Source organism: Leucopleurus acutus (assembly GCF_964270905.1).
Source record: "Leucopleurus acutus genome assembly, chromosome: 2".
Classification (NCBI taxonomy): Eukaryota; Metazoa; Chordata; class Mammalia; order Artiodactyla; family Delphinidae; genus Leucopleurus; species Leucopleurus acutus.
In genome coordinates, this window is record NC_139143.1 from 140,797,465 (window position 1) to 140,821,293 (window position 23,829).

General features: G+C 38.1%; 1 protein-coding gene and 1 pseudogene across 10 annotated transcripts in view; both read right to left on the bottom strand.

Annotated features, from left to right (window-relative positions):
* PATJ (PATJ crumbs cell polarity complex component) overlaps nucleotides 1-23,829 on the bottom strand; it is a 358,003-nt gene that overhangs the window by 291,686 nt on the left and 42,488 nt on the right. For 8 of the 9 annotated variants that reach the window (XM_082834080.1, XM_082834082.1, XM_082834078.1 and 5 more), the window contains 6 exons: nucleotides 21,812-21,914; nucleotides 19,402-19,493; nucleotides 17,358-17,499; nucleotides 13,051-13,194; nucleotides 9,523-9,599; nucleotides 7,440-7,496 (listed from right to left, as the gene is read on the bottom strand). In XM_082834080.1, coding sequence (XP_082690206.1) covers nucleotides 7,440-7,496; nucleotides 9,523-9,599; nucleotides 13,051-13,194; nucleotides 17,358-17,499; nucleotides 19,402-19,493; nucleotides 21,812-21,914 — 615 coding nt within the window. The remainder of the gene's footprint in view (nucleotides 1-7,439; nucleotides 7,497-9,522; nucleotides 9,600-13,050; nucleotides 13,195-17,357; nucleotides 17,500-19,401; nucleotides 19,494-21,811; nucleotides 21,915-23,829) is intronic. The other variant, XM_082834079.1, reaches the window with a different exon arrangement.
* LOC309958317 (ATP synthase subunit epsilon, mitochondrial-like) lies at nucleotides 15,099-16,603 on the bottom strand (annotated as a pseudogene). Its single transcript has one exon. The product of its transcript is annotated as an ATP synthase subunit epsilon, mitochondrial-like (transcript).

Below are 23,829 nucleotides of genomic sequence, written 5' to 3' on the forward strand. Positions count from 1 at the left end.
CAGAGGCTCAGGCCTGACACCTGGCTGGAGCACCAGGATCCTGTCAGCCACACGGCATGGGAGATGTTCACAAATTTTAGGAGTCAACCTGAGAATGAGGAGAAAAGGAATGGAGAGAGCTGGGTATGGTAACAACAGTCCTTTAAGAGAAGCTGACGCAAGCCTCTAGCATCATCACAGAAGTATAGCACTGCAAGGATTACTGAAGCAGAGGCACTTCACAAACCTGTTGCATAATCCTCAGGTTTCTCTGAGTACAGCATTTTCATTTTCTCATTCTTCCCATTAAAATTCTATCCTCTTCATTCACAAAGGTGGGCATTATCTCCAACAAATAAAAAATAATAACAACTTTTGAGATCACTTCAGGTCTCTTGTTTCTACACAGAAGCATCTTCAGGTATTGCTAAGGAAACATCCTGGTATAGTCCTTTTCCGTGGGGCTCTGAGACAGTCTTCTTTGTGCGATTCTCAATCTTTGGCAGGTGGCTGATGAAAGAGCCTTCAGGCAGAAATCAGAATAAACTACCTTAAGGTTCAAGACATCACACCCCTGCACAGCCTTTGGACCAGAGCTCCATTCCCCAACCTGGCCAGGCCTCTGGAGCTAGGCACCGCTTCACTGTGACTCTGAGCAGGGAAGGTAGGGGGACTGGTGTCACACTGAGGAGGTTTGGGGTTTGCTTGATAGGTGACATAAGCCACACTCATCACAGAGAACTCTGAGACCCCAGGATGTGAGCAGCGACAGCAGCCCTGACTTTCTCTTTCCAGGATTCCCCTGCCGGCTCCCTGAGAGCTCCTTAGATCCCTACTTGAGCTTCTGACACCTAACCTAACACTTTGCACTTATGACTCTTTCTCTACCTTTGCTCATTGTATTTCCTCCACCTGGAATATCCACTGTTCTTATTTCTCCAATAAGAGTATATAGTTCATCCTCCCAATAAGCCTCCTTCATCTGTCTTGAGGAAGGAACCCCTCCCTCCTTGAATACAGTTGACCATTTATAATTCAGGGTTAGAGGCACTGACCCTCCACAGTCAAAAATCTGGGTATAACTTATAGTCAGCCCTCCATATCTGAGGTTCCTCCGTATCTGAGGATGGTGTAGTACTGTAGTATTTACTACTGAAAAAAATCTGTGTATAAGTGCACCCATGCAGTCCAAACCCATGTTGTTCACGGGTCAACTGTACATATAAGGCATGTTAGCAATACCAGAACAGTAATTCTCAATGAAGCGAGGCAAGGAAGCAATCACAGTTTCCTTTAGAGACCTCACCCCAAACCTACAAAATCAGAATATTAGTCAGGAGGAACAAAATAGGGCATGTGTATTTTGAAAAGGCTCCTCTGATATTTCTGAAAAGCCATCTGCCCTAGTGGATAACCACTGTCACTACAGTTATTTGATTCTGTATCTTATGTTCTCCACTCAAAAGAGAGACCAGAAAAGTATAAAATTATACACTGAAGAATTGGTGACTGTGGTTGGTTGCCACTGGGGAGGAGAACAAAGGGACTGGGGTGGGAGGGAAACTTATTTTTTGCAGTACTTCCTTTTGTAACTTTTAAATTTTGTGTCTTGTCCATTTATTATCTATTCAAAAGGAAAAAAATAAAGAATGGCACAGACTGAAGAGTCAGATAACCCTGATTTGCTTCCTAAATTTTGTCACTTACTAGCTGTGTATGATCTTGGGCAAGTCACTTTAGCTACCTGACACTCAGTTTTCACATATTAAAAATGGAGAGTTGGAAGTAGCTGCTGACCAATAGGGTTATTGTGGGAAATAAAGGAGAAAATGTCTTTAACGCAAAGCACTGACCCTGGTCGCTGAGTGGGGGCCCAGTACATCCCACTGCCTTCACAATTCTACTTGCTGAAACAGAGTGAGAGGCGAACTCACATCTTAATGCCCTTTGGCTCACAGAATGTAATTCAGGAAGGAAATAAAGTGAAATTTGTCAGTCTGTCTTGTCAAAACCAGAGAATAGGGCCTGGTCTTTTGTTTCCCACACCACAGATCTTACTAATGCTCACTTCATATTACAGCTGACGGCCAGCAGAAAGGTCACTGGCATGAGCGTAATGCTTCTCCCTCATAGTGTCTTGATTATCTTAATAGTAAACACTTGCCAAGAAAGCCACCCCTCAAAGTGCAAGTCTCCCCAGATGCGGGGAGACTTCTTGTGTCATGATTAACAGCTTCCTAGAAGCAGTGCAGCTAATGTTCAAACCACTGTAAATTGCTTTCACCTCTCTCTTTCCGTACACCTGCATCCACCTCAAAAGAAAATCTTGTCTATTAACACTGGCTTGTCATATAGGAAGATGCTTCTTGAATCAGCATCTCTTCAAGAGAAGCGGCTATGAGGTGGGAACTGGAGTGACCAACTAGAGACAGTTAAACCCTTAGAAACACCAGCTATAGCTGTGAAACATGATTTTCCTAATCAGAAATCTGTCGGGACAGAGGAAAAACCTACAGCCTTGGGACTTCCCTGGTGGTGCAGTGGTTAAGACTCCATGCTCCCAATGCTGGGGGGCCCGGGTTTGATCCCTGGTCAGGGAACTAGATCCCACGTGCATGCCGCAACCAAGGAGCCCAGAAGCCACAGCTAAGACCTGGCACAACCAAATAGATAAATATTTTAAGGCAAACAAACAAACAAAAACCCTACATCCTTGACCTCAGAGCATGACACTACCCTGCTTAGAACCTTCCACCAGTATTACGTGGCACTGAGAATAAAACCCAGGCTTACCAGCATGGATCTCGAGGCCCTGTAAGCACCTGGTCTTCCTCACCTAACAACATCCTACTCTTCATTTAGCTTGACTGAGACACTCTGAACAAACAACTTCCATTCCTCCCACAGGACAGCTCTTTTCCACCTGTACCTGCCGTTCACCACATTCTTATCCTTCAAGCCTAAACTCGGAAAGGCTTTCCCCAGCTCTCTCTCTAAGGTGCCCCCCAGTTATATTCTCATCACCCTGTTTATGCTTCTTGAATCATCATCACTTCTTACAAGCACTTCTTTGCATCACTTTTTACAGTTTATAACTATCTTCTCAGGTTATTTTTTACTTGTTTATTATCATGCCCTGACCAAAGCCCAGAACCCAGACTCTAGGAGAGCAAGGACCTTTTCTATTTTGCTTCCCACAGTTGGTAGTGCAGTGTCTGGCGTAGAGTAGGAGCTCTGTAAATACTTCAGGAAGGAAAGAAAGCTCTCTAATCTGCAAGCTGCCTCTGCTACTATCCAGTTGTGTAATTTAAGGTGATTCATTCGACCTATGCAAACTTCAGCATCCTCACGTGTGAAATGGGTTTGGACAGGCCAGTCTTCTTTACATATTGTAGGGAGAAATTAGAAGCTACTGAATTAAGAACTAAACTTCCAATTTTAAGAGGATTTTTAAAAATTATAGTTCATCAAAATAATCTATCTGTGCAGTCCAGTGGTTAGGACTCGGCACTTTCACTGCCATGACCCGGGTTCAATCCCTGGTTGGGGAACTAAGATCCCACAAGCTGCACAGCATGGCTCAAAAAACAACAACAACAAATCAATCTGTGGACATTTGTAATTAAGAAATCAATGTACAAAAGAGTAAATATGGGGCTTCCCTGGTGGCGCAGTGGTTGAGAGTCCGCCTGCTGATGCAGGGGACACGGGTTCGTGCCCCAGTCCGGGAAGATCCCACATGCCACGGAGCGGCTGGGCCCATGAGCCATGGCCGCTGAGCCTGCGTGTCCGGAGCCTGTGCTCCGCAACAGGAGAGGCCACAACAGTGAGAGGCCTGCGTACCGCAAAAAAAAAAAAAAAGAGTAAATAAGTGTGATAATTTTACATAGAAAAAGCATACATCCCTTCTCTGACATGTATGTTACACAAAAGAATGGGTATACCAACTACAGATATGTAAACATATACAGGCAACAACTAAATATGAAAAGAGAATAGTGCAATTATGGCTGACTCTTCTAGTGCAAAAAATTTTTTAAAAAAACTTTTGCTACAACAAAATTTCAATTAAATGTTTTAAAATAGCTTTTCTTTTTCTAAAGGAGCCTTTAAAAGGTCAGAGACTAAAAGTACTAGAAGTATACAACTGGGAAACAAAACCACCATTTATCAAACGGTTCTTACATGTTGGCATTGAGCTATATTAATTAGGGCATGTATTAAATATATTTATATTTAACCTTCTACAACATAGGTACTATTGTTCCTATTATGTAGAAGAAAAATTAGGCTGCTTATTTCACCTCCTAAAGTATTTCCTCAAATGTTACCTTCTTAAGGAGGCTTTTCCTGGTCAACCTATCTAAAATTGCAAACCCACTCTCTCTCCTGAATTCCTTATCCATTTTCCCTGCATGGCACACATCATCTGTACTACAGAAATTATGACTTATTTTGTATCTCCCCCTACTAAAATGTAAGTTCTACAGGACAGCGATTTTTTTTTTTTCCTGTTCTCTTCTGAAACCCCAGCACCCAGTAGAGGACTTGGCACTGAGTAGATATCAATAAATAATTGATGAATGGATGAACAGTTGAATGTACTGGTGAGGTGGTTCTGAAAGTCTGTTTGACTCGAAGACTTTCCACATCATTACACCAGTGTAACTGAGTACAAGTAGACATAATTCATAGAAGCTGATCAGGAAGAAGATAAAGTTAGACTGGTGGCAAGGAACTAGGGATGAAGGTGAAAGAGAACATGTTCTGCCTGGAGAAAAACAATGACATTCTTTAAGATGTACCGTGTGTGGTTATGATCCTTTTTTCTCATTATAGAATCTGATGATACAGGGTCTTACGGCTTTGAACATGTAAGGACAACTAAAGCTGAACTGCACGATGAACTGAGCCTGAGCAAGGGCATGTTTTCCTCCAAGGACGTCTCTGGAGTTCTAACGGGCAAGGAGGCTAAAAGTTCCTCAGGAAACCTCTGAAGAGCTAAGCAAAGATTTCTACAGTCCCAAAGTACTAAGGGAGAATTGGAGTTCAGGTCCCACCAGGGAGAAGGGATTGGTAAACATCGCAGACTCACTGGAATACCTGGAAGGCCATGTGTTAGGAGCAAACAAGAGAGTCTGAACCTTACCCGAAAGGTACCTCTGCCTCGCCTCAGAGATGATCGCCCACCTGTACCCCCCCCCCCACACACACACACAGAGTATCTCCTTATTAGAAGAAACAGTGACTCTTCTGGATGGAGATGACATCACCTGACGCCTTTCGTAGCTGGCGTACATAATATCGAACATTCAGTCAAGTTATGGCATGACGAGATATACAACCAAATAACTATAACGAGAGAAAAACATCAAACCACAGAAACACATCTAAAGTTGATCCACATATTGGAATTAATTATTTTAAGTCCTTATAAGCTATGATTAATATGTTCAAGAAATAGAGAAAAAGATGGCAACTACAGATTTTTTAAAATTGAGAACTCCTCCAAAAGAATTATGATCTAAAAAGGGATAAAATAAATTCTAGAATAGAAAAATATAACAACTAAAATTAAGGACTCAATAGACGGGCAGATTAGGCACAGGAAATTCAGTTAAGTGGAAGACTGGTAAATAGAAAATATCTACTATCTAAGAGTTTAGTGTAAATTAAAGAACAATTTTCAGGAAAAGCATCATTGATTTTTATGAATGACAGTAAAAATATTAACAATATCCTATGTGCTTGCAACTACTCTAGGCACATTAAATTTAATTCCTATACAACCCATGAGATAGGTGCTAATCTATTAATATCTTCCTTTTACAGACAACAAAACTGAAACATAGAGTCTAGATAATTTTACAAGCTAGTAAACGGATAAGCCAGAATCTGAACCCAGGCAGTTTGACGCCAGAGTCCATGTCACCAGTAAACTATACTGCGGTAATTAATAACATGTGAAGTTTGATGAGGGATTTATATTTCTTACTTTTATTTTGAATTAAACTCCTCTCAACAAATTTAGATGGAATTAGTAATCAGTGACTAATCTAACCTAAATATGATATTGTAAATAGTTTTAAGTACAAGCTGTGCATGTTCTTTTATATTGCACATCTGAGGAAAGCCTGGTCAGTTGGCCCACACAGCCCAGCAAGGAAGTGACTCCAAATGCAGGCTAGCTTACAAGGAAAGAAAGACTCTCCACAGCATCGGCTGTGAAAATTCCAACCTAAAAATAACAGCACATGTAACATAAAATTTTAGAAGGAAAATATTCATCACAAATACCCAAAGAAGGAAATGGTAGAACTATCTAAAGAGAGGACTTCTTACCAAACCCACATGGGACACAGAAAACTCATTCTGAATACTGCATATGACAGCAGAGTTTAAGCTGGGCTTAGCTCATAGACCTCAGGTGGGATTACAGTATAATTTCTGAAACTATTCGGACAAGAAAACCTTTCCTTTCTCATCATTTATTGAGAAAGCCACCTGGAAGGCTTCTCTAAGTTTCAATTACCCTGGCCTTTGATTATCCAGAGTGGGGACTATGAAATTAATTTGCAGTGAGAGGTCACTAAAAATGTTAGGAAAAACTGTAAAAGTTACCTTCTGGCATTTTGCCATTAGAAATAAAGGTCTCAATACAAAATTTTTTAAGTCAAGAAAAAGCATTGCCTATCTCAAAAGATAAGCCACATTTTTGTTCTTAAACATCTGGACCGGGAAGATTTTTTTTTTTAAGTCTATATCATGGTCTTGAATTTTAGGAAACATTTTAAAAGGACTTACAATATCAGAAAAGCTAACACGCTCTGCACAAGGCCACTCTGCATACTACCTTTAAGGTTGGCAAAGCAGTCACACCAGGGATTTTGGCTTCTGGAAGTGGCCCACGTTCTTCCCAGGCATATCTAACCATCACGTTTCATAACAGTCAGAACCTACTACATTTCCAGAAAACCTCTAAAACTAAATTCTGAAAACTTTAGATCATAGCACTAATCTAGTTTCTTTGACAAGAACTTAGAGAAAGTTCTTCAGACAACAAAAAACTGGCAACAGTTTAAAAAATAGGGACTTCCCTGGTGGCGCAGTGGTTAAGGATCCACCTGCCAATGCAGGGGACACGGGTTGGGGCCCTGGTCCGGGAAGATACCACGTGCTTCAGAGCAACTAAGCCCATGTGCCACAACTACTGAGCCTGTTCTCTAGAGCCCATGAGCTACAACTACTGAGCTCAGGTGCCACAACTACTGAAGCCCGTGCGCCTAGAGCCTGTGCTCCACAGCAAGAAAAGCCACCGCAATCAGAAGCATGCGCAGCACAAGGAAGACGAGCCCCCGCTCGCTGCAACTAGAGAAGCCCGCGCGCAGCAACAAAGACCCAATGCAGCCAAAAATAAATAAATAAATTTATAAAAAATAAAAATAAAAAATAATGCTTACCTTTGAATATTTCTGTAACTCAGCATCGTCTGCAATCTGTGTGTCCAAAGTAGCAATCTAAATTCACAAGAAAGAATATTTCCAATATTCGTAAAAGCATAACTTTATTTCTTCCTAGGCTTTCTGAAAAAATCTGTATAAAACCTATACGTTGATAACTCCATCTAAACTCTTTTCCACGTTTCTGAAATCCATAACACATAATGTAAAATTTCAGAGTATATTCACTTTTTTGTTGTTATTGTTCTCCACAGCAATCTTTTTTCATAAATTATGCAAAAGTTGAACTAGAAGGTGATGGGCAAATACATGTGCTATTTTTAAAAATCCATAGCCCCTAAAATTTTAATATAATCCTCCATTGTATTAAAGCCATAAAAATTTTATTCTTTTGACAAAACCAAGAGTATGGTCATTTTTACTTCTAAACCCTGGCCTTGAAACAAAGTTTTCAAGGTCAGAAAAATCAGAGAAGTTTGGAAAAACTGAAGCATCTGACTTTCTACAGCAAGCTCAAACCATTTCCCTAGGAGAAAGAGCTGGCAAGGACACAAACAAAAGACCTGGACTGGTGGAAAGATCGTGGAATACTGAAAGCTTTTAATCCTGGCCTAAAACTATTGTTCTGAGCTTCAATGGTGGACACCCACAGAAGTGAATTCCGTGCAAGCAAAATACTGCACTGATGATTTGCATCTGTACGTTGTTAATAGAATATGGTGCATCTGGAGGGAGGGGATAAGTTAAACAGTGGTCCAACTAAGGCTTCTAAAAGTACTGCACTTCAGATAAGTAGATTCTGGAAGAAAATAAAGTAAGAAACACTGGAGCACATGCATGAATGTATATACGCATATTTGCATGTATGCATTCATTCATCCGTCTTGCCTGGCTTCTCCTTTTGTCGCCTCGTCCCTCAGAACATGTTACAACTCTTAATGAATAAACTGTCACTTTAAATTTCCAACTTCAAATTCTGTCTCCTCTTTCTAGCCCCTCTGTTATGACCTCACCACATGATAAATAAAATTTGGAAAGGTGGTTATAAACAGGATAAATTTTTAACCGAAAAGAGATCATCGCAAAACTGACCATTTAAAAATACTGGTACACCAAACTACTTTAAATATCAACCACTCAGGAGAGCAGAAAAGGTCACTTGCTAGGTGATAACCTAATGAAAAAACAGCTTTGAAATCTATGAAGTAAAGAAGCAGCAGTTCATGAGGACCGACACGCAAGTACAAAACAAGTAAGAAGAGGAAGTATGCACTGTTTTGACTCATCTTAATGACACTGGAAAATGTCTAACAATAGATAGTGGCTAGAAGAGAAAAAAAAAATCTCCAACCAGCCAACATGTACTAATGACAAACATATGTAAGAAAACGTGAAAGACAAAAGAAATTTAATAGAATACTTTATTACTAACACATTTAGTGAACACTGTAGAGGCTTTTCTAAGTGCAGCTTTCTGTTTTCATGTGGATTCATATGGGGAAATGTAATCAATCCCTTACTCAGTGAATCTAATAACAGGTGAAAGGAAGCCTAATGGACCACTGGCATATAAACTTATACCTAACCTAAATTACTTCCTGTTCTCCCAAATACATTTGATAAGCATTCTTTCATTTTTCTCATAAAACCGTAAGATTCTTCGTGAAACACAGGACTAATATCCACAGCCCTTTCAGTGTATAATAAAACAAACAGATCATAAAAGCAATCATAAAAATGCCAGCAATTTTAAGCAGCTGATACAGGTTATAAATTTAAAGGCAAGTCCTTTCTCTCCTAACATTTTTCTGCCTATTGTTGACTTAAATTGTTTCCACATGAACTGAGTGTCTGCTAATTGTAACTGAAACTTATCTGCAGTCCTTAACTGTCCTTGCAGCTTAAAATGAAAAAAAAAAAATCAATTAATTGATCCAGTACAGAAGAAACACAGGAGGAAAAAATAAAGGCCGGGCCGGCTATTCTTCGACTTTCCCATTTCTTTCAATTGTAGCATTCAGAGCTACATTTCATTGACATGAGATGAGACATGAGTGTTTTTTATTAAAAGATTTTAACATACCATTACTTCATAATCAGGGCCCAGTAGGTTTTCCCATCTGGATTTCAGCTCATTTTCTAAAGAGGCTGGGACTCCTTCTGGATTAAAAAAATCAATAAACAAAACATTGAAACTACTGTGAGCTAAACACACTAAACTACTAAATTCTTCCATAACAGCACAGCTTCAGTAAGTAAAAGGGAAATAAATAAAAAGGAAAGTGCATTAACTTAGGTCTATTAGGTAAAGTAAATCAGAGGTGACTTGTAAGACTAATGTAGAATGTAAAATTTTACATTTTACTAATGTAAAATGTAAATTTGGTCTGTGACCAAATTATGATGGGGCTTTTGCTGTTAAGGAATATTTTAAAGGGAAGAGGAAATGATGAGTTATAAATGAAATTTGAATTATATAGTTTGTATACAAACATCCTGTGGCTTACAAGTAAAATGCATCTGGCTTTGGTTTATGCTATGTTAGGACAAACAAGGATTTAAGGTGAATGTTAATCACTTCAGAGTAGTACCTTCCACTCACCCACAGGAAAAGTAAAAACTTATCAAAGTATCTTTACTATAAACAAGGCATATCAACATGACCCAATCAAATTTTCACTTGGGCAGATATAAAAGCTTTTCTGGTTTAATTCAACCAGTGAGTTGCATGAGCTTTAATATAATAGAAATTTTGTTTTACTTTGGTCTTTTGTGGCTACGTGGTTATCTTTTTTTTTTTTTTTTTTTCTTTTTGCGGCACGCGGGCCTCTCACTGCTGTGGCCTTTCCCGTTGCAGAGCACAGGCTCCGGACGCACAGGCTCAGCAGCCATGGCTCACGGGCCCAGCCGCTCCGCGGCATGTGGGATCTTCCCGGACCGGGTCACGAACTCGCGTCCCCTGCATCGGCAGGCGGACCCTCAACCACTGCACCACCAGGGAAGCCCTATCATATCTTTATAACTTTCTTACTTAAGGGTAATATTGCCTTTTTTGCATGGGTCAGATGATTTTAAAGAGCGCAGACAGATTTTAAGTGTCCTGCCTGTCCTCCGTATGATCTTAGCCAGAAGTCTGTAGTCTGAATGATGCCTAATAGACAAAAATCAAAGTACTAAAACTGTATTTTCAATTTAGATCCACAGTATCAGCAGAAAATAAACAAACCTCCACCTTTTTTCTTTAAGAAAAACTCAATTTTGTCACAAGATTGGACAAGTCACAAAACACCACAACTGATATAACCATCTGCCTAAAATCAAACATAACTTGCAACATCAGTTTTTTCAAGCCTTCAGCAGACATCTAATCTCGGATGCATATCATGCTTAATTACAGAGTACAAATCATTAAGTAAAACAGGCTAACCTCAAAAATCAGAGACTAAGACTAATGAACACTAAAGGACTTAAAATTACTAGATTTACAAAAGCATATCCATAAAGTAACTCTATTAACTGATATGCTAGATTACATTTCGAGGATAACTAACTGAAGATCCTATTAAAAACAAAATATCATTCAGGTAGGCTCTGCACCCTTGTTCCTACTCTGTTAACATTTCCGTAAGAAATCACATTAAGAGTTTTATTAAATTTCTTACAGGCAGCAGTTTCCTATGTGGTAGGCTAATTTGAATAAAATTTGCAATGTATTGGTTGAACTGTAAGCTTAAAAACATGATATTTAAAGATATTTTATACACGTATAAAATAATGTCGATATTTCACCTACAATTCTTTGGACTATATTCTTACCTTTCAGTCATACAATGAAATCACAGTCATGAGTTTTAAAGCACAGCACAAAGGCCTAAGTACCACAGGAAAGAGATTTTAAGCAGCTCAATAAATCCTTGGCTACACAAAATGATCACACACAAAAATGAATATTATGATGCCCTGAAACGATTATTCCAACGGCAATGAAGGGGAGCAGAATATGCCACCCCCAAATATTGCCACTTTGGCATGTGGATTATTTTCAGCTAAAGGCAATCAAGACCCAGCAGACTCAGGAAAAACTTTCACCTCTCCCTTAACTACCTAAAAGAATTTAGATAGGGAACCTGTACCAGAAAGACAGTTATTACCAGAGATAACTTTTTTATTTGAAAGACCTATCTGCATGGCTGGGCAAACTTCTAATTACCAAACATCTGCTCTTCTTATCATCCTGTAAATTACTCTCCTCCCCTTGGAAGGCCCAGGCCCCTATCCCATTCCTTAACTCAGGATAGCACAGAAGCTTCAATTGCCCAACTTGCCCTTGGGGCTCATATTTTTATGGGACTCTTACACATAGGAAATTAGTTTTTCTCCTGTGTTAATCTGTCTTATGTCGATTTAATCATTAGACCAGCCAAAAGAACTAGACGAGAAGAAGGGAAAACAGTTCTGCCCCTACAGCAAAAAGAGAGTTAACTTCCTAACAGTTGGAAGAATTTGGTCTAACTCTCTAGCTGAAATTATATATACTCATGGGAAAAAAAAAAAAAAAAAAAAAGGTAGTGAGGTTGATCCAAAAAGAGCAGATATTTCTAAAAATATTTCTAACTTTAGAACGTATTTGATTTTCACCTGATAGTTCATTGTACATCTCTCTGGGTTCACATGAATTTAAAGAGCAAAAATTAACTGCAATCTACTTGGGTCAAAAAGAACAAGTTAAATTTCCAAACTATAGGAAATTTTAAAACTTGAATGAGGGGTTTACTCCTTCCTTCAGGCCATTCTTTCCCAAGAGAAGGCAATCAAAGCCAAAAGCCAACGTGGACATGGATGAAGTTTTAGTCCATTTCATCCAACTGGCAAGGCTTCCCTGAGTGCCTTTGTACAGGAAACTGTGTGAGACTGTTACTCAACATGCTTACAGAATACAGTCAACTAGAGTAGACAAGGTATCAAAGAACAAAGCACAAGGACAAAGCTGCACATCAATTAAAAAGAAAATTAAACAATAAATAATAGCAACCTGGAAATTTGATAAAATATATAAAAATGTATACATTATTGTTATGGTGAAAAGGAAATACTGCTATATGTATACAGACAGCTGTATATCTATAGCTATATCGATGATAATAATACAAGCTAAAGTATGCAGTAATTAAAAATGCCAACAAGATTAAAAGTTATCACACTAATAAAATGTATTCAAAATCAACATAATTGGGCTTCCCTGGTGGTGCAGTGGTTGAGAGTCCACCTGCCAATGCAGGGGACACGGGTTCGTGCCCCAGTCCAGGAGGATCCCACATGCCGCGGAGTGGCTGGGCCTGTGAGCCATGGCCACTGAGCCTGCGCGTCCGGAGCCTGTGCTCCGCAACGGGAGAGTCCACAACAGTGAGAGGCCCGCGTACCACAAAAAAAAAAAAATAATAATAATTAAACAATGATTAAACAACAGTATGCTCGATTCTCAACTGCCACAAGTGTTAAGATGTTGATATTAAGAATATCTTATCTTATATCTCTAAAAATGCCTCTAAAATTCCTTATATTATATTAACTATAAAGAGAGAAAGCTTTGAATTGAATGCTTTGTGCCTACCCAGTTTTTCTAAGGCTTGTATATTGTCATTTTTTAGATTATCCATTCTTCCTTCAGTTTCCTCATCTTCACTGAAATTAGTTTCCCTTTCCACTGCTCCAGTCAGAAAGAGGGCTGGTGTTTTCGGTGGTTCTACCACAGTTCCTAAAATAAGAATTGTTAATTTGAATCACTATCAGATGAAGGCCATATTTAAGTAAGCTTATTCCACTCTATTGTCCCATTTCACAACCTCCTTATAAACTTTTCAGGTAACTTACACATATGATTCCTTTAGTTAAAATGCCACTTGTGATAACCACTCAATTCATTAAAAAATACACTTGTAGTATTATTGAAAAGAATAAGGAACTAGGCAATGGGAAGAGAAAAGCAAGGTAAAGTCAATGACAAAGCAGGAGGAGATGCTTTTCAATATAGCCTTGGGGGGTGGGGGGAAGGAGGAGAACACTGGGGGCCATATGTTCTTGCTGCTGTGGTGGGCAGGGAGCAAGAAATGCAGAAGAAGCCGGTTCCGTTGCTCTGGGCAATCCTAGGTTCTGGCATGACATCAACATGAGTTTCACAAACAACTCTACATAAGTAACCTTGTGAATGGGAAGGAAAGGGGAGAGTATTCTCCTGGTTGCAGAGTTTCCTTCCTTAGCTAAATTGAGTTTAGTAAGCGTTCAATCTCAAGCATGCCAATCATTATGTATTTCTTAAACACAAGAAAGGTTGAACAAGAATCATTTTACGTTATTTTTAAATAACCACATGTAACTTATAAAGTATTCTTATCAAAAACATTGAACCTGGGCTTCCCTGGTGGCGCAGCGGTTGAGAGTCCGCCTGCTGATGCAGGGGACACGGGTTCGTGCCCCGGTCTGGGAAGATCTCACATGCAGCGGAGCGGCTGGGCCCGTGAGCCATGGCTGCTGGGCCTGCGCGTCCGGAGCCTGTGCTCCGAAACGGGAGAGGCCACAGCAGTGAGAGGCCCGCGTACCGCAAAAAAATACTGAACCTGAATTTAAGGCTCTAGCTCCTAGCTCACAAGAAACATAGGGGTTGGAGGAACAAGTCAAATGACACCACAAGGAAACAATCAAATTCTGAATGTACCATTCTAGTGACAAATGGCCAAATCCCTTCAAAAAGTCTATGCCATGGAGGCAGGGGCAAGGGATTCTTCTAGATTAAGAAACCAAAGAAGCATAATACAATGCAATAGGCTCAATGCATAAAAATCAATTATCTTGATTTTATGAGGCTTTAGAGGGGAAGAAAGGGAAGTGGAAAAAGGAGCTACAAAAGACATTTGGGAGCAATTGGGAAAATTTAAGTATGTGTTGGGTATTTGATATTAGGGACTTACTATTAATTTTCTTTGGTGTGATAATGATATCATGACTATTTTTAGAAGCTATAACTGATGTAGGGCTAAATTGTCATGATATCTACTACTCACTCTTAAATGGTTCAGAAAAAGGTAAACAGATGATACAAACATGGCAAAATGTTAACTGCTGAATCTAAATGGTGGGTTTTTGGGTATCTGTTACACTAGTTTTCAATTTTCCTGTATGTTCAAAAACTTTTATAATAAAAAGTTTAAAAATAAAACCAGTTAAAAGTTCCTATGATCTTAACATGACATTTTAAACCACACAGGATTTTTTAGAACATTCATCTCTTGATACACACTAAATGCACAGCCCAGTGCCAGCAAGACAAATGCCAGCCAGAAGCTGCTAATGTAGCTTGGGGAGAAGAGTTACACACTAAACAGTGTGCAGAGTACAAAGCAATACATGATTGGCTGTACGCTACAAGTAGTATACAAATTGGTACACAAATAAGTATATACAAGGTATGCAAATAAGAGTTTAGAGGAGAAAAAGACAGTAAGATTTTGAATGGCAGAGGAAGGTACTGCACAAGAGCTAGAAGCCATGCAGTTTGTTTCAGTAAAACAAACTTAAATGCTGACTATGAGGAAGGCACACAGAGATGTGTTCAATGGGGCAGGGGACACAGGCATAACCACTCCCCTACATTATAATGGCCACACACAAAACAGGTGATTACAACATGGTGTGAAAAATGTTACAGTAGAGTGCTCTTCAAAGGGTGCTAGTGAAACACACAGGAGGGACACCCAAACCATGGAAGAAGTGCAGATTTAGAGTCAAAACCTATCCCAATACAAATTTAAAATGTAGCCACGCTCAGTAAAGAATTGCTAATTTGCAGATGACATAGTTCATCTGATACAGCAGACTAAAGCCAAAGGCTCTATCACAGCTACTAAAAACCATTATAATGGTATAAATATTTATGTAAACCTTTAAGGTCAATACAGCATTTGTACATTCTGTACTATTTAGGCAATTTTAAATTTCATACACACAATGCAGTTGACAGGGCATCTATCTTTCAGCAGCAGAATTTCCACTACCACATAAAACTTAAAAAGTTCCAACATAGGGACTTCCCTGGTGGCGAAGTTGCTAAGACTCCGTGCTCCCAATGCAGGGGGCCCGGGTTTGATCCCTGGTTGGGGAACTAGATCCCACATGAATGCCGTGACTAAGAGTTCGCATACCACAACTAAGGAACTGATGAGCCGTAACTAAGGAGCCCACAAGCTGCAACTGAGGAGCCCACCTGCCACAACTAAGACCCTGTGCAACCAAATAAATAAATAAATGAAAAATAAAATTAAAAAGTTCCAATGTAAATACAATTTAATATCAGTTGAAAGCAAACATTTCTAGGCTCATTATATCTTCAGAGGAGGGGAAAAAATATGTACTCAACGTTTGACAAATTCTAATGGAATTATTTCTTACCCACTAGTTATATAATTAGTCATTCATTTTATTTTTTTTTGAACTGTACTTTAATTTATTGGCATTGTCAATCTATGAACAAGACAGGTGTTTTTTCTTTCCATGTAGGGAGATCGTTTTCAATCTGCCATAACACGTGCCCACACATCTTCACCTTGAACATGCAACATTTCAAGCTGTAGCCAGAGTAAATTATTCCTTTTACACTTTCACAATTTTTATGCTGCTGCCAGAAGTCTTCTTGGCATTTGCTTTGAATCCTGTCTTCAATGCATCCCTCACTGCTTTTGTACAGATCTGGGAGTATCAGATGTAGCTGAGTCCAGCTTGTCGCCAGTATGCCACCATGATTTCACGAGAGGGGGCACGTCCGGCCACATCACGAGGACCTGTCAATGTTGGCTCAGCGTGCAGCCCAGCTGCCAGAAGGTCAGTCCTGAGAAGTGTAAGGGGCGGGGCCCCAGACCTGCCAGTCATTCTTTTTTTAATAAATTTATTTATTTATTTTTGGCTGTGTTGGGTCCTCGTTGCTGTGCACGGGCTTTCTTTTTAGTTGCGGCAAGCGGGAGCTACTCTTCACCACGGTGTGCAGGCCTCTCATTAAGGTGGCTTCTCTTGTTGTGGAGCATGGGCTCCAGGTTCGCGGGCCTCAGTAGTTGTGGCACATGGGATCAGTAATTGTGGCTCAAGGGCTCTAGAGTGCAGGCTCAGCAGTTGTGGCACACGGGCCCAGCCGCTCCGTGGCATGTGGGATCTTCCCGGACCAGGGTTCAAACCCATGTTCCCTGCATTGGCAGGCGGATTCTTAACCACTGCGCCACCAGGGAAGCCCCAGTCATTCATTTTAAATTGAATGTGTTCCCATGATTTCCAAATTTTGTTGATCTATCTACATTTGTAAGTTGATAATTAAAAATTGTCATGCATACAATTTTGCATTTGTTCCATACTGAAAATTTACTATTCTTACAATCAAAGTAACAAATATTATTTTATAAATAAAAGTGTCCTTAATAGAAATCCATATTTTATTTTCTCTTGCTATAGTTCACAAAGTAAATCAAGAAATATTAGAATCAAATACATCATTAGAGGTAATATGAAACCTGAAGTTTGCAAAATGTCAAAGCATTAGACAACTGAGAGCCCCTGGAACAAAATGTGGCAAAGCTTTATTATTCAAGTATAAGAAATAAATGAAATTTGGAAGGTTTTTGGGAAAATGATTTCCATCTCCATTTAGAGAAGCTCTCAGAGCTTAATGCATGTCAGTGTTCACATTCTAACATTTGGACTGGCACGTTACAATAGGCAAAGGAAACTCTTCAAGGCATAAATGAATTGATTTCACTTCTCCACTGCTACTTTTCACAAGGTGGGCAGTTTTTCCTTCCCAGACTTATAGAACAACTTCCGTAAATGAGTTGATCTTCCAAACCCAGACAAGGTAGGCGGAGGGACAGAGGCATTAATTACCTCTGTCAGAGGGCCCTTCATGTGGAGAAGCAGATGAGGATGTTTTCCTTCGAACTAGGGTTAGGTGTACCACTTGCCCTGCATTTCTTAACACTTCAACAACATCCTGGTTGGCAAAACCCTGAATATTCACACCATCGACCTAAAACATTAAAAGATACATTAAACAGAAGTTCCAAGTTAGCTACCACTTTTAATTCTGGCAAGGCAGTATAAAGTTAGGCAATTCATTTCATCCCCAAAATAATTTGTATTAGACCTAAGAAAGTATTTTTGAATAAGGATGAAAAATTAGTAGTAAAACATGCTGACAAATTTTCTGAGAAACTAGAAAGCAAACTGAAACTTGTATTCCTAAGTCATACACTTAACTGATAGCCTGAGAAAGGTAGAGGGTCTTAATCTCTGATGCTATTCAAAATTCAAAGTGCCATAAAAGGTGGTCAGTTGTTATACAGAGCTCTCAAGATGTATTACTAGAAGCCATTATTACTAAAAGTGAACAGGCCATCCAATACTTCACCCCTCTACCATATATCATTATGTGATATTTTCCAGAAGAAACTGATCTCCCTCCATTAGGTTTTCTAGTATTCTGAAAAAGCACATGCAAGAAAGGTATTTGCTAATCTCAGTCAAGTCCAATCACACATTCTTATTAAGTCCATCATGACCAACAGGCCTCCTCGCTCAATCTTCCTCAAGCTAGCCAAACCACTGCTATAGCTTTCCCCCTAATATCTTCTCCAAAATTTTATCACTCATCTCCAAACTGCCAATCACAAGACATTTCCTAAGCCCAATAACAGAAAAGCCAAGGGTCATGAAAGGTGCTTCCTTAGATGGACCTGAAGGACAAACATTCAAATTATACCAACAAACATTTGTTTCTGTATAAATCAATAAATTAAATGTGTGTGTATACATGCTTCAAAATTATTATGAAAATAAACTGTAGGGCTTCCCTGCTGGTGCAGTGGTTAAGAATCCGCCTGCCAATGCAGGGGACACGGGTTCGAGCCCTGGCCTGGGAAGATCCCACATGCCGCAGAGCAACTAAGCCCATGCACCACAACTACTGAGCCTGCGCTCTAGAGCCTGCACACCACAACTACTGAGCCTGCGAGCCACAACTACTGAAGCCCACACACCTAGAGCCCATGCTCCGCAACAAGAGAAGCCACCGCAACAAACAGTAGCCCCCGCTCGCCGCAACCAGAGAAAAGCCCGTGCACAGCAACGAAGACCCAATGGAGCCAAAAATAAAATAAATAAATTTATAAAAGAAAAAGAAAATAAACTGCAAAATTTAACTAATTTCTACTAAATGGAGGAAATACCAATTACAATCCGAATTAATAAAAGGCAATGATTGCATTCTCAAAAACAAAAAATATCTCAATTTTGTATATACTCAAAATTACTATTAATAGAAAAACTACTTTCACAAAGAGATAAATAGTTCTAGTAAATGGCCTATTAATTGCATATAAAATTGATGAATTTAAAGAACACAAAGAGGTGCTTGAAATGTTTTATAAGAGAATGCTAGAGCATCTTTCAAATATATGTGTATGTATATTATAATATACATATGTATACAGTATTTTTTTTCCTGCCAATATCATTAGTGACTCCTTTCTTCACAGGCAGTTAAAAAAAAAAAAATTAGAATGGACAAACAACAAGGTCCTGCTGCATGGCACAGGGAACTATATCCAATCTCCTGGGATAAACCATAATGGAAAAGAATACTAAAAAATGAAGGTATATAGGTGTAAAACTGAGTCACTTTACTGTACAGCAGAGATTGGCACAATGTTGTAAATCAACTTATATTTCAATTAAAAAAAATTTCTTTTTAATTAAAAAAAATTTAGGACCATGAGAGTCCAAATTAATGAGATTTCACTGCACTAACAAACTTAATTTTTTAAAAACATTATGAGACTATATTAAGCCATTCCCATTGCATATATATTATAATAATGATAACTTTTTCCCCCAACTTGATTCAGTTCTAAAACAGAGGGCAGTTACTTACAGCAACTATTTGGTCATTCACTTGAATTTGACCATTGTGGTATGCAGCGCTGCCAGGTATTATACTTTTCACATAAATCCCTGAAGCTTCTCCTACGGTGCACAAAACATATGGAAAAAGGAAGAAAGCTCTAATTAGGCCTTGATTGCAAAATTCATATCAAGAGGTTAATTAGCTAAAGGGGCTGACTGAAGGCTTGATAAATACTATTCTGAATGCAAGCAGAGAAACTGATGGATTATTTCAAACTGTCACCATAACAAGTGACCCAAATTTGAAATGATTTGATTGATGCCTATTTTTGGAAAAATAATCAGTAATGGAACCTTGATGAAATGCATTCCAGTATCAGCTGGAATTCAGGAGAGCTCAGGTTAAGTCTTACTCTCTTCTCTTGGTCTATCTCCCTTCTCACTGCTGACTTGCCATAAACCTTCATCATTTCTCAGCAGCACTAAGACAAGAGGGCCCTAACAGGTCTTCCTACATTTAGTTCACTGCTCATGTTAGCTTCTATATATATCATAAAATGTATATAAAAATTACAACTATATAAAAAGTATGTATGCCTATGGGCAAGGGCTGGAAGAAAAGTTAGAAAAAGAAAGACCATAGCTCTGGAAGATTTTACATTTTTATCTCAATTTCAAATGAACTTAAAATACTGTCTGTAGAAGGAATATAAACCACAATGGATTCCTACAGCCTACATGATAAAATGTAAATTTCATAGAATCACATTCAAGGACCTCCATAATTTGCCCCAAACTTCTTGTTTTACTTCATCTTCCAACTACCGCTCCAATAAGACAAAAGTCCAGACACAAAAGACTCATGATGTTCCACCAAAACACCAAGGATTTTCTATATTCTATCCCTTTTCTCATTTTTTATTCCTGTCGATCTCAACCCTTCTATCTAAATCCTTCTCCTTTTCCATGCTTAGTACAAATGCCTCTTTCTTTGTGAATTCTCCATTTCCCTCTGTCATAATGAGTCTTTCATCTGCTATATGATGATAGTTTGCTTGCATTTCTGATAACACATACATTTCATTTATCCTCAAACAACTGACAGTTATTTACATGTTTATCTCCCTGAATAGACTTTTCTTTTATTCATTTTTCTACTCCCTCTAAAACTAAGCAAAGCAACTGCTCAAAAGTTCCAATGAATGGAATAAAGCGAAAACTATTTTGAAAGACTACATGTTTAAAAAGTATATTGAGTTATAAAATGTTCTAGTGTTTGGATTCAACACTGCTCCCCCAGCCCTTGCTCCAGTCCCAAAAGCTTCTTTTGAGGGTAAAGAAGTAAAATGATTCTTTTCCTATTCAGTAACATAAACATCAAATTTTCTGTTATCTATCATTCACTTCATTTTACTCTGCATGTATATCACTAGGTTTACAACTTGAAAACTTAATGTAATAAAGGTTCATAAACCACAAGTTTATGATTTCTCTAACCAGACAGCATATTAAGAGCTACTCAGTACATTTTTTTTTGCAACATTATTATACAATCCATACTTAGCTCTTTAGAACTCATTTAAATTCTGAACCTAAAAATGGTGGCACTTAGAAAAATCTAAAGGGAAAACAGTTATTTCATTAGGCTAAAATAGCACAAGGTGGTCTGACATGAATTTCATTCAGGACTTTGAATATATTAGCACTTTTAATCTTTCCACCTGCTGTAAATATGCAAAATAATAACTTAAAAAAATTAACTCTGTAACCTTGCAATTTTTAAAAAACTAGAACATTTCATAACTTTAACTTTTCATCTTACTAGCAAATATTTGTGAAAAAGATTTATTTTTCCTTACTAGTGATAGTGATTTCTTATCATAATAGAGTAACTCTTACAGTGAAAGTTACCAAAGCTTTGCATGTTGGAGTTCAGGGAGTATTATTCAGAGATACTTGGGCCATGCATTTATTCTTACAATGTATTCCCTTTATATGAAAGAAAACTAATTCTATTTAAAGCATTTGTTTTATCTTCTTTTGATAATTAAACATAATAATAATACTTTTTTGACATTCACAATATGAAATATACGCAGTAATCATTTTACTTTATCACATGTAAAATGTCATAATATGCAACAGTCTCAATATTCAAAATATATCTATCTTAGAAACAAGAGGAGGTACAATTCAAATGTTATACACTATGTTGGATAAATTAAATTCTTTTGTTAATGACTATTGAGCCAGCTATAAAACTACTGAGATAAAACTGTGATTCTCTAATCATTTTTTATAATTAGTTGCTATTACAGATTCATGGTTTTATTGTTCAATGTTTAAATTAAAATCTGCAGATATTTAATTTTACTCTCTAGAAACCTTAACATCCTTTACAATTATTTCCAAATGTAAAATAGAAATGATTCATTTACCTGTCTGAGCAGTTCCAACATAACCAACAATTCTAATTCCAAGACTTTGTCCATCTTTTTTAATGAGTTCAACATCATAAGTTTCAAAAAGAGTAGAATTGTCCTGAAAGGAAAAAAATAATTTTAATTATATATAACGTTTAGTTATCTAGCTTGTGTACATAGTCAATTTGTGCATGGTTTGTCAAGTATTTTCTGAGCGCCTGTGGTACGCAGAAGTTTAAGATTGTCTCTGACTTTTGATCCCTGGTGCCATTCCTGTGTTTATATCATGGAAAAGGGAGATTATCCAGGTAAGCCTAATCTAAGCAGGCACCCTTCATAAGCAGAGAGTTTTCTCCTATTGATGGCAGAAAGGAAAGTGAAAACGATTTGAAGCATAAGGACTGGACTTGTGGTTTGAAGAAGGAGGGGTCATGTGAGAAGGAACACAGGGGGACTTAAGGAGCTGAAAGAGGTCCTTAGCTGACAGCCATTAATACAGAGACTTCAGTCCTATGGCTACAAGAAACTATTCTGCCAACAATATGATAGAGCTTGGAAATGGACTGTTCCCAGAGCATCCTGATAAGAGCCCAGCCAGGCCAACACCTTGATTTAGGCTTTGTAAGACTCAAAGAAGAGCCCAGCAGAGCTCACCCAGACTTCAGACCTACAGAACTGTGGACCAACAAAGGGTACTGCTTCAAGCCACAACGTTTGTGATCATTTGTTATACAACAAGAGAAAACTAATACAGTCACTTAGAAAAAACTCAGCGTAAATTTGTATCTGAAAGAATTTAAAGAAAAAGTTAGAAACAAATGGTAAGCCTAACCATTGTAAGCAAAAAATATTGACCTAAAACTGATTATCATTCTTGTCTTCTAATTTAAAATATTTCTGTAAAAGAGTAAGGTGTCTAAAAACATAATACCTTGCTTTCAATTCAAAACATTAATAATAGAAAGTAAATAACTGATTGCATCAAATTCTCACTTATCACACAGCTACACTGGTTCCTCACTACAAAGTAGAAGGCTTCAGCAAACCAGAAGAATGGATGGAAAAGAAAATGGTTCTCACTAGTTTGGAGAAGAAAAGAAAAATGATTCTAATATCTCCGACAGAAAACTTCCACTCACATGGCTCCAAGCAGGGAAAGGCTTTCCAGAAGCCACCGAATGGTTCCTCAAATGAATGTGAAAGGTGGCTTCCCACTCCCTTCTCACCATAATCACTTCTCTTTTCTTCTTCCTGGCTTGTCCTTTTAAAAACTATTTCTTTCCTTTTGCCTTATTATCTCTTGATTCAGAGCCTGTGAGATGGATGGAAAGAACTTGGGACTGAGGGATGGGGGGACCAGATTGAGGCAGTCAAAAGGTACAAACTTCCATTTGTACCTTGTATTATAAGATGAATATGTACTAGAGATGTAATATACAACATGATAAATATAATTAGCACTGTATGTTATGTATTAAAGTTAAGAGAATAAATCCTGGGTTCTCATCACAAGAAAAATTTTTTTTCTATTTCTTTAATTGTATATGAGGTGATGGATGTTCACTAAACTTATTTTGATAATCACTTCATGATGTATGTAAATCACTAGGCTGTACACCTTAAACTTATAAAGTGCTGTATGTCGATTTTATCTTAATAAGACTGAAAGACAAAAACCAAAAAAAGAACTTGGAATGGACCAGAAAGATCTAAATTCAAACCCCAGCTTTGCAAATTACTACCTATATGACCTTTAAAACAAGTTATTTGGACTTCCATTTCCTCATCTATTAAGTGGGTGATAAGACCTATCTTGCAGAATTCTTATGAAAAATTCAGATGACTGAGACAATTCCAGGTGCTTTATAATGATTAATGGTAATGATTATTATATAACTGTAATGATTGTTAATAATCAAAATAAAAATTATTATTATTAATGTCTATTCCCTTTGGCCAGTCTGTTCTTATCAGTGATAACACACATACGCTGACCAGTATTTACAGTTTCCCCTCCACTATCTGGATATCTG